General features: G+C 39.0%; 2 protein-coding genes across 6 annotated transcripts in view; both read left to right on the top strand.

Annotated features, from left to right (window-relative positions):
- Chro (chromator) overlaps positions 1 to 13,833 on the top strand; it is a 29,424-nt gene that overhangs the window by 4,310 nt on the left and 11,281 nt on the right. For 3 of the 5 annotated variants that reach the window (XM_069503345.1, XM_034976224.2, XM_069503347.1), the window contains 17 exons: positions 398 to 506; positions 1,104 to 1,237; positions 1,726 to 1,920; positions 3,904 to 4,002; positions 4,109 to 4,219; positions 5,094 to 5,287; positions 5,726 to 5,873; positions 6,707 to 6,792; positions 7,526 to 7,674; positions 8,766 to 8,798; positions 8,883 to 9,047; positions 10,241 to 10,359; positions 10,661 to 10,717; positions 10,790 to 10,951; positions 11,925 to 12,062; positions 12,380 to 12,598; positions 13,318 to 13,407. In XM_069503345.1, the coding sequence (XP_069359446.1) occupies positions 398 to 506; positions 1,104 to 1,237; positions 1,726 to 1,920; positions 3,904 to 4,002; positions 4,109 to 4,219; positions 5,094 to 5,287; positions 5,726 to 5,873; positions 6,707 to 6,792; positions 7,526 to 7,674; positions 8,766 to 8,798; positions 8,883 to 9,047; positions 10,241 to 10,359; positions 10,661 to 10,717; positions 10,790 to 10,951; positions 11,925 to 12,062; positions 12,380 to 12,598; positions 13,318 to 13,407 (2,208 nt within the window). Of the gene's footprint in view, positions 1 to 45; positions 183 to 397; positions 507 to 1,103; positions 1,238 to 1,725; positions 1,921 to 3,903; positions 4,003 to 4,108; positions 4,220 to 5,093; positions 5,288 to 5,725; positions 5,874 to 6,706; positions 6,793 to 7,525; positions 7,675 to 8,765; positions 8,799 to 8,882; positions 9,048 to 10,240; positions 10,360 to 10,660; positions 10,718 to 10,789; positions 10,952 to 11,924; positions 12,063 to 12,379; positions 12,599 to 13,317; positions 13,408 to 13,833 lie in introns of those variants that run through there. The other 2 variants (XM_034976225.2, XM_069503346.1) reach the window with 2 other exon arrangements.
- On the top strand, positions 2,045 to 3,248 carry LOC138403325 (histone-lysine N-methyltransferase SETMAR-like). Its single transcript, XM_069503452.1, has one exon. The coding sequence runs from the start codon at positions 2,123 to 2,125 to the stop codon at positions 3,209 to 3,211; it is 1,089 nt and encodes a 362-aa protein (XP_069359553.1). The 5' UTR covers positions 2,045 to 2,122; the 3' UTR covers positions 3,212 to 3,248.

Raw genomic sequence — 13,833 nt, 5'->3', positions numbered from 1 at the left:
AAGTGTAAAAGTACCTATTTGAAAAGTAAATAAAATGATTATAGAATAGAAATATACATTTTTTAACATTATCCGAGCAATGCATCTTAATTAGAACGATGAAAGCCATCAAGCGTTGATTTGATTGATATTGCAAAGTGCTTTATATTTTATTTGTGGATAAGAAAATATAATCTAAAAAGGTTACCTGAGCACGATATTATTAAATTTATTAAATAATAATTTACAATAAGCTTCAAACTAGTTAACTGTGCCGTGTGCGAGTCCCTATTTTTACTTAAAAAGATATAGCGGCTGTTGGCGGGAATTCCTCGACCTACATGAAAAGGTTATGCACTAATTTAAAACCATGGATCTAGAAAAGTAATCAGTTTTTGAAAACACTTGTGGCTTTTAGGAGTATAAAGTAAGAATGACTACCATGGAAGAAGGAGAATCTACTTCAACAGAGGACATACCTGCAGGAAATCCTGAGGAATTAACCAAAAATCCTGCTGCTTTAAAAGGTATCCAAGCTTGTTATTTTTTAATTTACTATAGCTTCATCACCTTTTCAATCCTTTCTTAATACATATCTACTAGCGACCCGCCCCGGCTTTGCAAGGGTGCAATGAAGATAATTATTTTGTAATATTTCAAAAGAATAAGACAGCATTTTCGATGAAAGCTCTGTTGGCGTGGTTTCTTCCGACATCTTGAACAATTATCTTTATATTTCGACAAATTAACTCAAAACTAAACTAAACTAAAGTATATGTATAAACCTTCCTCTTGAATCAATCTATCTATAGATGAAATCTGCATCAAAATCCATTGCATAGTTTTAATGATCTAAACGTACAGATTAAAATATATTCTATTCTATTTTGTTAGTTTCTGGGTTGAGCTGTATTGTAATTTCATATATTACAATAAGTTGACACAACACAACACAGTACATTGCTTATTTATGTGTCTCTTCCATTCCATGAATCACAGGCAAATTAAATTGTACCCATTTGGTACTACTGCATGCCTAGACAAATTGAATTGAATATTTGTATACATTACAGTACTGTCTGTGTGAATTTTGTAGCTAACTTTGCCACACTTTTTTTTTTCAGAGGCGCATGAAGAAATGGCAACACTAGATGTCCTTGTATGTGGACAGTGTCATTCCGCATTTCACTTTATAAATGAATTCAAAGAGCATAAGGATTCTGGCAATTGTACTGGGAAATCACCTGTGAGAGACAGTGTAAGTCATATTTTGTTGATTGTGCATAAATCCGTTTTTGGTCAAATTCATATCAATGAGTACCTCCCAATTTAGTCTACTCAATACCCTTATTATAAATGCGAAAGTGTGTTTGTTTGTTGGTTCCATACCTCAGAAGGAAAAAGGAACCCCTGTAGTATTACCTTGTTTATGTTGTCTGTCTGTCGTGTCTGTCAAGACAAGGGAACCAGAACCCATAGGGTACTTCGCGTTGGTCTAGAACCATGACATTTGGCAGGTAGCAATGTCATATAGCGCAAGTAAAGAAAAAAACTGAAACCGTAATTTGTGGTTACATCACAAAAAATTTTAATGACGTGTTCACAAACAATTAGTTTAAATCACATCATAGATGGCGCTATCCGTATTTAACTTGCAGTGTAGCACATAAAAGTGTTATATTATCTTGTACAGTACGAAATCCTTCATGAATCCAACTTGTACTTGACCGGTTTTTTTTGTAACAGAATGAAAGCAAGGCGCAGGTGTGGGCGTTCCTGCTATGGAAGTGCTCTTCGGCGCGTGACGGGTCCACGTCGACGGCAGACAACAGCTGGAAACTGTACCAGCAGTGGTGCCGCATGCCGGAGGCGCAGCGCACCGCTTGGATCACCGCCGGGACTAACGTGCAAGCTCTCTCTAAGTTTGCACACGCTATGGTTGTGAGTTTAATTAATATATTTGCTCGTAAAGTAGCTCTTACTTTACCACTATTAAAACTATAAAGTAGACTTTGTGTGATAAAAATACAGGGTGGGCCAAGAATTCGTTAACATTTAAATGTAACTTACCGCGCAAACTATTGCCGTGCGGGGCGCGGGCGCGGGCGGGGGCACTAGCTCGCTTCTTGGAAATTTAGTCGCAATGGATCGCTTCACGGGGCCGCAACGCGCTTACTGCGTGAAACAGTTTTATTTAAACAACTTTTCGCTCATTACTGTGAGACGCTTATTTCGCGTTGAATATGGTTTACACGACTTAAGTCAGTGTCCAAGTGCTCCTTTAATAAAGAAATGGGTGAAGAAGTTCGAAGAGACGGGATCTACACTAAATGTGAAACAAACCGGCGGCCCGCGGACTTCTCGGAGCGAAGAGAACGTGCAGCAAGTTTCCGCTTCTGTTCGACGTGATCCAGATTTATCGACACGCAAACGTTCGGCTGAATTAGGATTATCCCGCACATCATTACGCCGTATTTTGAAATTAGATTTGAAATTACATCCATATAAGATCCAGCTAGTGCAAGAACTAAACCCTAATGATTTAAATTTGCGTAAGTCATATGCCGAAACAATGTTAACTCGATTCAGTAATTTTCACAACATCTTATTCTCTGACGAAGCCCATTTCCACCTAAATGGACATGTAAACAAACAGAATTGCAGGTATTGGAGCAGCGAAAATCCTAAAGCTAAACATGAGAGGCCACTTCACTCTCCCAAGGTAACTGTATGGGCTGCAATTTCAGCAAAAGGAATCATCGGACCTTACTTTTTTGAAGATTCTCGAGGCCGTTCAGTTACTGTTAATTCTGCCGAGTATGTGAAAATGTTACGGGAGTTCTTAGCACCGATGCTACTGGAATTTGCTGGCTATAATCGTAACACATGGTTTCAACAAGATGGAGCCACGTGTCACACATCGAACGAGTCCTTGCCGGTGGTCAAAGACATGTTTCCGGAAAAGCTGATATCCAGACGGGGTGACATCCCATGGCCACCCAGAAGTCCAGATCTATCACCAGCAGACTTCTTTTTATGGGGTTATTTAAAGAGTCGTGTCTACATTGATAAACCGAATACACTGCGTCAACTTAAAGAAAAAATCATCGAAGAGATGTCGGCGATCTCGCGGCCTCTTTGCAGAAGAGTATTCGAAAACTTTAGGACTCGCTTAGATGAGTGCAAAAACCGAAACGGTGGTCATTTAGACGAAATAATTTTTAAAAAATAAATTACAACTAATTAGCTTTCTCGTAAATAAACGATTTCTAAAATATGTCAAATGGTTTTTTTTATACGATTTTTTCAAATGTTAACTAATTCATGGCCCACCCTGTATTACCACACAGTTATTAACATACAGTACCCGGCAGGAAATATTGTACATCGACATTTAGAAAGAGAGCGGTATCGTAGAGCGTTGTCTCTGTCGTTGAGACCGAAAAAACGTCACATATGTATGAGTGACAGAGACAACGCTCTACATAGCCGAAATCTCATTCTAGAGGTTGATGTACAATATTTCTTGCCAGCTACTGTACGTAGCCGTGTGGGAAACTATTGCTGGAATTAAGTGTTAAGGCCAGCAACGCATTGGCGGTTCCACTGGTGCTGCATATGATCATGGGCGGCGGTAAGAATCATAAAGAATAAGAATTTTTGCGCAGCGGATCAGCCTGGCTGTCCAGCGCGGAAATGCAGCCAGTATTCTTGGCACCATTCCACGCGGTCATGATTTATATAGTAATTAGATAAGGCTAGCTTTAAGTTTTATTGTATTAAAAAAAAAAAAAAAAAAGAATCAGGCGGACCTGCCTGTTCGTTTGCTCTCTATTTTTATTTAAAAAAAATATTTAGCCACAGTTTATTGTCATTAATGTGTAAATTACAGTAATGTATTACTAAAAAATATATTTTATTCAGATGGAGCTCAAGGCTGAAGACCAACTGGTTCCAGTACAGACTACGCCGGCCGACGGACCAGCTAAAAGAAGAGGCAGGCCACGAAAAAATAACAAATCAGTTGGTTTACTTTTATTATTTTTAGCTTTTGTCCTTTGGCTTTACCATATACTTCACTTGGTTTCACATTGCATACATCAGAACACTAAACTAAAATGTATTGCAGGACGACTTGGAGGCACAACCGTCAGGTGAAGAGAGTGATGAAGTAAAAGCCAGTCCCGGCATGAAGACCCTTGTCAACAAGTTGCCCTTGTCCACCACAGTCACTAAAAGGGTAAGTTTTTTTAAATTAGTTAATTTTGTTAATTAGTTAGTCTAGTAGTTAGCACAATCGATTGCAGATGATGTCCTAGGTTTGATTCCCTGGTTGGGCCAGAAAGAGGTATATTGGTTTCTCTGTCAAGAAATCCCATTTCCAAGAATTCAAGACAGATAAGACTGACATTTTGCTCGTAACAGTGCCCGTGCCCTAGGTCCGTGACCAAATATGGACTATACTGTGCGGTTTCTTACATCCCTATTAGTTCGTCTTCATGAACAGAGAACAGTTCCATATAATATATCATACTCCTCTAGCACTCAGCTTGATTCTGAATATCAGCTTTAATATTTTTAGGGTTCCGTACCCCAAAAGGAAAAACGGAACCCTTATAGGATCACTTTGTTGTCTGTCTGTCTGTCAGTCTGTCAAGAAACCTACAGGGTACTTCTCGTTGACCTAGAATCATGAAATTTGGCAGGTAGGAAGATCTTATAGCTGACATGAACCCTTATAGGATCTCTTTGTTGTCTGTCTGTCTGTCAAGAAACCTACAGGGTACTTCCTGTTGACCTAGAATCATGAAATTTGGCAGGTAGGTAGATCTTATATCTGACATTTGAGGAAAAATTTCAGATTTTTCCCCACATGTCCGTGAAACCGTGAATTTAGGGTTAGATCACACAAAAAAAATTAAATTGTGGTCATAAACTAATAATTAGTATATTCAACTTTCGAAGTGACTGACTATATCAAGTGGGGTATCATATGAAAGGTCTTCACCTGTACATTCTAAAACAGATTTTTATTTATTTTTATGCACATACTTTTTGAATTATCGTGCAAAATGTCGAAAAAATACGCACTTGGCCGGTTTTTTTTATTTTAGGATATGTCAACGGAGTCAGTGCGAAACGCACAAGAGCGCGTACCAGCAGAAGAGAGGATCGCGCGTCGTTCAGAACGCGAGGGTGGCGCGGGCGCGGAGGCGGGCGAGTACGTCGTCGAGAAGATACTCGCCAAGCGCTTCAACCCGCGACGGAAGCACTACGAGTACCTGCTCAAGTGGGAGGGATACGCACAGTGAGTATTGTATTTTTCTCACCTATATTTCTCAGCAGTGATAGCCTAGTGGTTAGGACGTCCGCCTTCTAATCGGAGGTCAGGGGTTCGATCCCGGGCACGCACCTCTAACTTTTCGGAATTATGTGCGGTTTTATTAATATCACTTGCTTTAACGGTGAAGGAAAACATCGTGAGGAAACCTGCATGCCTGAGAGTTCTCCATAATGTTCTCAAAGGTGTGTGAAGTCTACCAATCCGTACATGGCCAGCGTGGTAGACTATGGCCAAAACCCTTCTCACTCTGAGAGGAGACCCGCGCTCCGTAGTGAGCCGGTGATGATGAAACCCTACCCAGCAATAATAAGCGTTGTGTGTCGTGTTCCGCAAAAAAAATATAGAGCTCGCAAAACAAGTAGTATATTAGCCTGCTTTTAATACTCGTAATAATTTGAACAGTGATCAGAACACGTGGGAGCCGGTGGAGAACATGGACACGTGCAAGCATTTGTTGGAGGCGTTCGAGAAGCAGCTCGCGCGGCAGAAGGAGCTCAAGGCGTTGCGCGCGCAGCAGCAGCAACAGCAGCAGCAGCAACATCCAGTGCAGGTGCGTTTAAAATAATACAACTTGTCTGGTGGGAGGCTTCAGCCGTGTCTATAGTTACCACCCTACCGGCAAAGCCGTGCCGCCAAACGACTTAGCGTTCCGTTACGATACCGCGTAGAAAGTTAGCCCGCTCCCATCTTAGACTGCATCATCCCTTACCACCAGATGAGATTGCAGTCAACTAACTTGTATTTGAATTTTAAAAAAAAGTTAGTGGGGGTTGCCGGCAGAAGTGAAAACTTCAAACTGAAATAACAATGCTGTTCAAATTAATAAAATTGTAATATCAAACATTATAGGTGTACAATATAGATAGGGTATATAATATATTATTGAATGCGCTTTTATAACTACAGATATAGGTACTGTTATGATATGATAATATGTTGCTATTATAACTACAGATATAGGTAGGTATATAAAAATGCATCCCACAAAGTATTTTTTTTATTGTATTAGAATTTCTGAAATTGTGCTTTAATCGCGATGCATTAAGTAACACTTTCCAATTACTAACTTTCTATAGTCGGTATAGTAACTACATGTTATTTCAATAAGCTGCCATGCGTTTATTAAAACTGAACCTTATTGGTTTGCGTTAAGGTACAAATTTAAAAAGCTAATAAAATTAGCGTGTCTTTGACGCGTCATTGAAGTTTTTATACCCGTCGCAAAACCGTGGCGTCGTCGCCCAACGCCCTAAACAAGTTTTCACTGAGTGAAAAGCTAGCAGACAGAAAGACAGACACACTTTCGCATTTAAATTAGTGTGGATTAGCATGGATATTATGTATAGAAATTAAGACTAAAAATATTTATGATTTTCATATTAGGTGAAACAAATCAGTACACCGCTGCCACAGGTGGTCAAGCAAGTGGTAAAGAAGACTGAGAGCAGTCCAGCGCTGACTCCAACAGGGTAAGAATTTTTTGTAACACTGCGACTACATTTTTTTTAACGAATGGAGTTCCCAAAAATCGTTTTTAGTAGTGAAAAAACTTTTTCACTACTCAAAACGATTAAACTTTTTAAATTGACCTTATAAATAAACTGCAAAAGTAGGTAATGATCGAACCCGTAAAAGAAAGTCACGACCGCGTACTGTACCTGGCAGGATTCAGGAAATATTTTATATCGACATTTAGAAAGAGAATGGTTTCCTAGAGCGTCACTTAGATATGAGTGACAGAGATAACGCTCTACGAAGCCGAAATCTCTTTTTAAAGCTCGATGTACCTGTTGAATTTCTTGCCGGCTACTGTAAGCCTATGCAAAAGATTTCAATGTTCGAATCATAAGTATAGCTTCTATATTTATATTGTATTTGCAATAATAAATTATTATTATACAATAAGTCTCGCAAATTGCTAATGCGCGTGGCCGCCATTTTAGTGACGTCAGCACTAGACTGAAGTTTCGAGCTGATGGTATATTTTTATTTCGGCTGACGTCAAAATGACTTAATTTCGTTGTTAATGATGAGACATGGTTCCAGCGCAATAGCAATTTGCGCGACTTATAGAAGCTATAATTATGATTCGAAAAAGAAATCTTTTGCATAGGCTTACAGTAGCCGGCAAGAAATCCGACAGCTTTTTGCTATAAGTACACCATGTTTAACAACTGTATTAAATGTGAATGTGGTCCGCAGGCGCCTGCAGCGCACGAGCAAGGCGCGTGCGCTGGACCAGGTGAAGGCGTGGTGCGGCGGCGCGGACGACGAGCCCGCCAGCAAGAGGATCAAGCGCGAGCAGTCCAGCGACGACGACTACTCCGACGCGGACTCCATTCCCGCCAAAGGTTCCTACTTCTTTTATCTTCTTACCGAACATACTGCAGATAGGCAAAGCTCATATCCATATCCATACTTCGTACTACTATGCTAATATTATAAATGTGAAAGTTGGCCTGTCTGTCTATCTGTCTGCTAGCTTTTCACGGCCCAACAGTTTAACTGATTTTAATGAAATTTGGTACAAAGTTTTAAAGTACAAAGTTTTTTAAAAAACCTAAATCCACGGGGATGAAGTCGCGGGCACATCTAGTAATGTATAAATTTTGAGAACTCACTCGCCATATTTGCTTTGTGTCGACTGTCATGTGAACGGTATGTTTCATAGTCCTTGTTCTGAGGTTCACCTTCTTCTTTTCTTCTCTATGGCTCACGGTTTACCGTTAAATTAAGGACTAAAATCTGACTTGTGACATGACAGTTGACACGGAACAAATAAAGCGAACAAGTTCTCAAAATGTACACTAAACATTCGTATTTAAAAAAAGTGAAGACAAAATGTTACGTTTGTGCATGCGACACTCATACGCGTAGCTACATAGACTGCATAGAAACTGACAACTGACACAGTATTTCCGCGCCTGTGGGTAGATCGATATTTTTTTTCCTGACGTAGGGGAGGGCTTTCTTTGGGGATGTTTACCCACTAAAACAGGGGGTTTTGGAGGCAAGGCGAGAAGGGACATCCTCAGCGCATTAAAGGGTCGGACATTATTTATAGGCAACTGACGCTCGACCAAAAAACTCTCCTATATTGTTTTGGATTTCCCCATATTGTCCCAATAAAAAAAACAGACTGTAAAATACTTCGTATGACTAGCATAAAGCCATCTACTATAGTGTAGAGTTGTAGGGTTCTTGCATTTCACGAGGGAGAGTGGCTAATGCTTGTGTTTAAGTCGTATCAGTATAAGTAAGGTAAAGTAAATGTGTGACTGATTGGTCCGACATGCACGCACACTTACGCAATGCCCATGTATACGGCGTAACCACAAGTAAAGTTCACTCGCTTTCGTGAATAGCAAGAACTGTTCTTAGCTAAAACTTTAATGACCTAGTAAGTAATGTACCTAATTTAATGTACATAAATATTTTTTAGTGGATAACAAACCTGTGACTTCTGTCTCAGAAGGTAAGTAGAATCATTGTTAAACATGTGTAACATAATATCATACATAAAATAGGTACTATAAATGTATCATATTTGTTTATTTAGTAACCGAGAAGAAAATATTGAATGGGCAGCAAAATCCCTCACCAAAATCGTCTTCAAACATTGATCCTGAGCTGGTTAAGTCTTTGGGGCTGGCTGGCAAAGGAATGCCCAACATTAAAGGAGTCATCAAGGTGGACCCCAAGCACATGCCTAACCTTTCTACTGGTAAATACTATTATTTTTTACTATTCCTTATAGGTACACGCTTGACCACAATCACACCTGATGGAAAGTGATGATGTGGCCTAAGATGGGACTGATAGAAGATGCATATTCACTCTTATTTTAAAGATACCCGGATTATAATATTGGTAGGAAACACAGATCATCTCTTGATGAAAACCGCATTAAAATCCGTTGGGTAGTTTCAAAGATTTAAGCGTACAGAGACAGACGGTTGGAAACGACTTTTTTTATACTATGTAGAAATTTTAATATGTACAACGATTAATACGATGATTTTGTCACAGTGTGATGTTATGCAGTTTTTAGGGTTCCGTAGCCAAATGGCAAAAAACAGAACTATAATATCATTTTTTTCTGAACTGAATATTTTGCGTGAGAGACACTTCCAAAGTGGTAAAATGTGTGCCCCCCTCAGTAACTTCTAAAATAAGAGAATGATAAAATTAAAAAAAATATAAATGATGTACATTACCATACAAACTTCCACCGAAAATGGGTTTGAACGAGATCTAGTAAGTAGTTTTTGATTTATCGTGTAAAATGTCGATAAAATACAATTGTAGTACGGAACCCTCAGTTCGCGAATCTGATTCGCACTTGGCCGGTTTTTTATTTTTATTTTGTTTATTTGAAAGTAATCAACAGCGTAAATACATAATTATTATTTAAATTTAAATCTAGGTATAACAGAAGGCCAAAAGAGATTACTTAAAATTATAATTAAACTATTTTAACAGGATAGAGTTAGAATAAATGTAGGTATATACAATAATAAAATAAAATTACAACAGTGTGTGTATGATTGTATGTGTGTGTGTATGCGTGTGTGAGTGTGTGCTTATGAGTATGTGTGAGCGTGTGTGCATGTGTGTGTGTGTGTAAATGGGAGTGTATGATTGCATGCATATTTAGATGTTAGCTACTTTTTTTTTTGTTTTACGATGATAGTTTCTTAATTCCTTTTTAAATTTATTGTTTGATAGGTAAAATAAGTCAAACTCAGCGAACTGATTGTTATAAGTACGTACCAAGCGTGGAATTATAGAATTTCGCGCATAATTTGAGTTAGATTTGGGAACATTTAGAAGGCGCGTGTGACGCGTTCTTAAAGGTTGAGCATTAAATGAAATGATTTAAAAAGATTAAAATTTAACAAGACATTATGTTTTCAGGTGTGTATATAATGTCCAAGAGTTCTGGTATTATGAAGATTGACTCGCCCGGCAAATTGGGACCGGGTCTGAATATAGATCAAGACATAATCAGAAAACAAATTCTAGCAGCTAAACAGGTACGCAAAAAAAATCTCTTATCTAATCGTTTCATCATATAAATATCAATAAATTATTTACTATCAATAATAAATTGTTACTATAAAACTAGGTGTTTGTTAGCAATAAAACTTGCAGAAGTCAGATGTCGTGGTTATGAGTTATGACAATATCAATTTCTGCGACTTTCAGATGCTAAAATTCAATTGCTGCAAGTGCAAGTGACTTTCCCGCGCTAACTCTACAAGCGTTATTGTTCGTGGACACTTGGCATTAACCATAATATAATTATTATGATTCATATTTGTATATTTGTTTCAGAAAAAACTTGAAGAAGCCAAGAAGCAGTCGCCAATAGTTAAAACAACCCCACAACAGGTAAATAATATTGGCGCGATTCTGATGTTTTTCTTTAAACTAATACATTTATAATATGGGTACTGATTATAGGTTAGAAGATACGGCTCCAGCGGCCAGCAAGTGACAGAGAAGACGATAATAACTCCTTCGGGGCAGAAGATCATCCAGCGCACGATACAGCGCACGTACGGCAACTCGCAGCAGCAGGACGGGAAGTCGCCTGTTACTATTCTCAACAAGAAACTGGCTCAGGTAAGTAAAATGCGAAAAAACGACGTCCTACCCTTACTTACATGATACGTCCAGGTACAGAAGATTCACTCCGCAAAATTATTTAAATAAATAGCGACACTTTCTACGACACAATAAAGTGTATTTCAGCCACCGATTGTGTAAGAAAAACGTAGTAATCGTATCGTAATCCACAGCAAATTCTGCCCTTTGATTGGTTGATTCGCTGTTTACATTTTTTCACAGCCAATCAAGGGGCAGAATTTGCTACCGATTACGATAACGATGAATAAGTTTTTCTTACACAATACGGTATTTTACACCAAGCAAGAAAAAATCAAAAAATGTATAAACAAGAAAGTAATAGCAATAAGCAATCAAAAAATATTAATTTCAGCTTATAAAATTGTAAAACAAATTTTATAATTCATTTTAAAGATTTCACTGTTTTAATCTGTTCTACAAATATCCAAAACGCATGATACCGTAGCCGCGCTATGTTAACTCTTACCGAAAACACCGTTGCTAAAAAGATGGCGGGTAGCGTTTTAACGGCGAAATTTGAAATACAAAATTTAAATGCATTTTTATTGCACTTATCGATCGAATAAAATTAGGATCAAATTAAGATACTTTTCAAAAAAGGGTAAAATACTCTATCGGGGGGCTGCTCGCACCCCGCTAATAGGTGGCCTCTCTTTCTATCGCTTACTCTTATCCTGCCTACGTTAATTATTTATCTGAATTATTATTTATTATTATTATTATTCAGATTCAAGTTAGCCCTTGACTGCAATCTCACCTGGTGGTAAGTGACGATGCAGTCTAAGACCGAAGCGGGCTAACCTGGAAGGTTATTAATCTGAATATTTAATCGTAGAATATATAAAAGTTACTTTACTAATAGTGTGTGTCATTCTGAAAGGAGTTCCGTGCTCAGTAGTGAGCCAGCGACGATGTGTTAGTGATGATGATGATGATGATGAATGTGCAGGGAGATAGTTTGCTGCGGGGCACGCCGCCGCGCGGCGGGGGCAACATACGCGGCCGCGGCCGTGGCTTCTCCGTGTCGACGTCCGCTGGCAATATCGTGCGCATCCGAGAGAAGCAGGTCCCTGTCGAGTTCGATAAGGTATGTGCATACTTTTCTATACCTTTTCTAATCCTAATCCTAATAATATTATAAATGTGAAAGTGTGGATGTTTGTTACTCAATCACGCAAAAACGGCTGAACGGATTTGGATGAAATTTGGAATGGAGATAGATTATACCCTATAGATTAACACATAGGCTACTTTTTATCACCGAAAATCAAAGAGTTCCCGTGGGATTTTGGAAAATGTAAATCCACGCGGACGAAGTCGCGCGCATCAGCTAGTAATGTATAAACTTGTGAGATTCGAAGATTTATCTGTTGTAGTATAAATAAATGACGCTGATTTGTTTAGTGGGAAGCATCATCAGACTCGTCGGACGGCGTGGAAGACCCGTTCCCGCGAGCGCTGGGTCCGCTGCCGTCGCCGAGCCCGGAGCGCGAGCTCACCCTGTGCCCGCTGACGGGGCGCCGCCTCGCGCGCGCCGAGGGCGAGCCCACGCCGCCGCCCACTCCGCCGCCGCAGCCGCCTGCCACGCCGCCACCAGAGCACCAAGGCACCATGCTCATGAAGGTATGTCCTGCTATACTAAAGGGGCACAGGGCGTTTTGGAAAGGATAGCTGTGGAATTTCTTGCCGACACATCTCAGTAGAAACTGCTTTTTAAACCGTTGGTAGTCCTGACGGACATCAACATTATTGAAACTAAGACGTATCATCATCATTATGAGCAACCCATTGCCGGCTCACTATTGAAGACGAATCTCCTCAGTAGTGAGCCGGCTCCAGGGTAGGATGCAGACGTCCTAACCACTAGGCTATCACAGCTTCTTCTAACTAAATATAATGCTATGCAAATGCGTCTGTTTTTACAATCGATTACTACTGACGCAGCTTTCTATGCTTTTTTTTATTTATTTATTGGATACACGAAACAGATTATGACAATAAAACTGAGTAACACAAGCCATGACTTATAAAACTAGTCACTCTTCAGAAAAAAGTGTGTATAAAAGCAGTTATAATATAGCTAAGTAACGCTAAGACGTGTCACTACTCACTATTAAACAATACCTATACTATAATGAAAGAAAATAGAACTAAAAATTTGTTAAGAATCGAACACTAAATAAAGTACGTACATGTTATTGTGATACTTATTATACAAAACAAAAACGTATTTGTATAAATTATATGTAAATCAAAAAACTTATTTTGAGTTGTATATGGTCCATAATGCCGTTATCGGTTGGTTATTCGATTGAATTAATTAATAAAAGCGTTGTTGGCAGGTTGAAATGTCGCCCGGTGGTACGACGGGCATGTTGATTCAGGGAGATGGTGCACAACCCTCGTTACCAGTGTTGACTGATGAGGATGGAGTAAGTTTTGATAGAAATTTTATTGAACTTAAAAATAGGCATTGCAATGCTGGATCCAGCAGGTTATGTCCTTCCCCGGGATGCGAGCTATCTCTGTACCAAATTTCATCAAAATCGGCTAAACGGATGAGCCGTGAAAAGCTAGCAGACAGACAGACAGACACACTTACGCATTTATAATATTAGTATGGATTTTGAAAAATTTGTGGAACAATTACTTATTATCGATAAAGACCACAAAACAGTTTTTTTTAAACTTTGCCTGTCTGTCTTTGCACGCTTCACACTATGCAAATGCAATTACCATACTATGCCAATTTAGTTTGCATTGCAGCCATTTCGAAATGCTTACTATATTTTGTTACATTATAGCGGAAATAGAAATATGTAAACACTGAAAATTTCAACTCTCTACTTATTAAGGTT

The sequence above is a fragment of the Maniola hyperantus genome, chromosome 15, assembly GCF_902806685.2.
Source record: "Maniola hyperantus chromosome 15, iAphHyp1.2, whole genome shotgun sequence".
Classification (NCBI taxonomy): domain Eukaryota; kingdom Metazoa; phylum Arthropoda; class Insecta; order Lepidoptera; family Nymphalidae; genus Maniola; species Maniola hyperantus.
This window is presented reverse-complemented; position numbering and strand designations above follow the sequence as displayed.

Bases quoted from the DNA above. Each gene is read 5' to 3' on its own strand.
- LOC138403325 (XM_069503452.1), top strand. From the start codon at position 2,123: ATGGATCGCTTCACGGGGCCGCAACGCGCTTACTGCGTGAAACAGTTT.